Source organism: Myotis davidii, unplaced genomic scaffold, assembly GCF_000327345.1.
Source record: "Myotis davidii unplaced genomic scaffold, ASM32734v1 scaffold8, whole genome shotgun sequence".
NCBI classification, from domain to species: Eukaryota; Metazoa; Chordata; class Mammalia; order Chiroptera; family Vespertilionidae; genus Myotis; species Myotis davidii.
In genome coordinates this window covers 2,485,976-2,487,561 of record NW_006299520.1, presented here as the reverse complement: position 1 = coordinate 2,487,561, position 1,586 = coordinate 2,485,976, and the positions used below count along the sequence as shown (strand labels likewise).

The 1,586-nt window shown below is 40.9% G+C and overlaps 1 protein-coding gene across 1 annotated transcript in view; it reads right to left on the bottom strand.

The window, feature by feature from the left end:
* PGR (progesterone receptor) overlaps window positions 1–1,264 on the bottom strand; it is a 76,857-nt gene extending 75,593 nt beyond the window's left edge. The window contains exons 1-2 of the mRNA XM_006775260.1: window positions 1,185–1,264; window positions 420–571 (exon numbers count right to left, since the gene is read on the bottom strand). Of these exons, the coding sequence (XP_006775323.1) occupies window positions 420–571; window positions 1,185–1,264 (232 nt within the window). The remainder of the gene's footprint in view (window positions 1–419; window positions 572–1,184) is intronic.
* Between the last annotated feature and the right edge of the window lie 322 nt (window positions 1,265–1,586).

Below are 1,586 nucleotides of genomic sequence, written 5' to 3'. Positions count from 1 at the left end.
ATATATATATATATACATATACAATTACATATATATAATTTTGATTTTTACCATTTTTCTTGTCACCAAAAATTTAAATTTAATACATACTATATATAATATAAATATATAATTAAAACAAAGCTGTTTCTTTAAAGCTACATAGTAATGAACAATCACAGCATTGTCCCCAAGATTAATATAACTTGTGTCTAATATTGAAAATGTTAGTCCAATAGAAATGCAGTTATAATGCCCAACGACATTCAACTTTGAGTACTATCAATAAAAACAATATGGAAAACAACATCAGCATGTTTTAAATTATATGGAAATGTCTCCATTTCTTAGAAGGAAGTGATAACTGACATCTATAAAACATGAGATGGTCTCCATCTGCAGTTGGACCAGCCATAAAGGATCAGGGGAAAGGAGCCTACCTTCCATTGCCCTTTTAAAGAAGACCTTACAGCTCCCGCAGGTAAGGACACCATAATGACATCCGGATGCTTCGTCCCCGCAGATTAAGCAGATCTTCTGGGGTAAGGACTCGAAGCTGTACTGTGGACTCTGGCTGGCTTCTGAATCCGGCCTTGAAATGCAAAACAAAGTACTCCAGTTATTTTTAGGTGCAACACTATCTAATAGCAAAGTCTTCTTAACCCCAGAATTGACAGAATGAAAGGGGATTGTTAAAAAAATTGAACTACTATGTATACACTTAAAAGACATGCAAATTAAATTTGCAAAGGAAACCCCCTATTTGATTCATCAGACTTACAAATTATTAGCCTTTCATCAGTAGCCCTAAGGCAAAAGAACAATCAATAACATACATTATTTTTTTTTGCTCAGGAAAGCTCAAGAGTACTTACCAATGCTTTTAATTTGTGTTTTAGAACTCGACCCTGTAATGATTGCTTACTTAAACCAGTTTCTGTGTCATTTTAAGGTATCGTTCAACATATTGACACCGTTTTTGCCTACTCACAGCACTTAAGATTCTCTCTCTTTAAAATTCTATTCCCTCAGTATGTAAGTCACATTTTTTTGAAAACCTGTGCAAAAAGTTGTAGTGGATCCAAACCAATATTGGAATACACCGCACTGCAGTGATTGGTACTGACATCTCTAGTTTAAGCACATTACACAAATTAATTTTAATCTGGAGATTCGTCTGCATATTGAACGGTTCTGCCTGCTACCCTCCATCTAGTGCCACCCGGCAGGGCGAAAGGTGCCTGACGGTGAGTTCTGAGGACCATCTAAACTCCAAGCCGGGCATTTCCAGCAAAAGCCCCAAGAGGAGGACCCTATGACGAAGCCCCCGACTCGCGCGGCACCCTTTCCTCTCCACGCGGCACCCGCGGAGCTGGTGCGACGCTGCCTGTTTTAAGTCAGGGCTGGTCCTGCCTGGGAATCTCGCATATTTGGAAGAAAGAAAAAAACAAAACTGCTTTCGGGAGGCACGCTCCCCAAATGGCATATTCGGAGCACCCTTTGTGCCCCCCCAAAAAAACAAGTGAGCGGAGGAAGGAAGAGAAAGGAAGCCAAATTCCGGCGGCGCCCCGCCCCGGCCACCCAGCCTCCCGCGGCCCCTCAGGGGA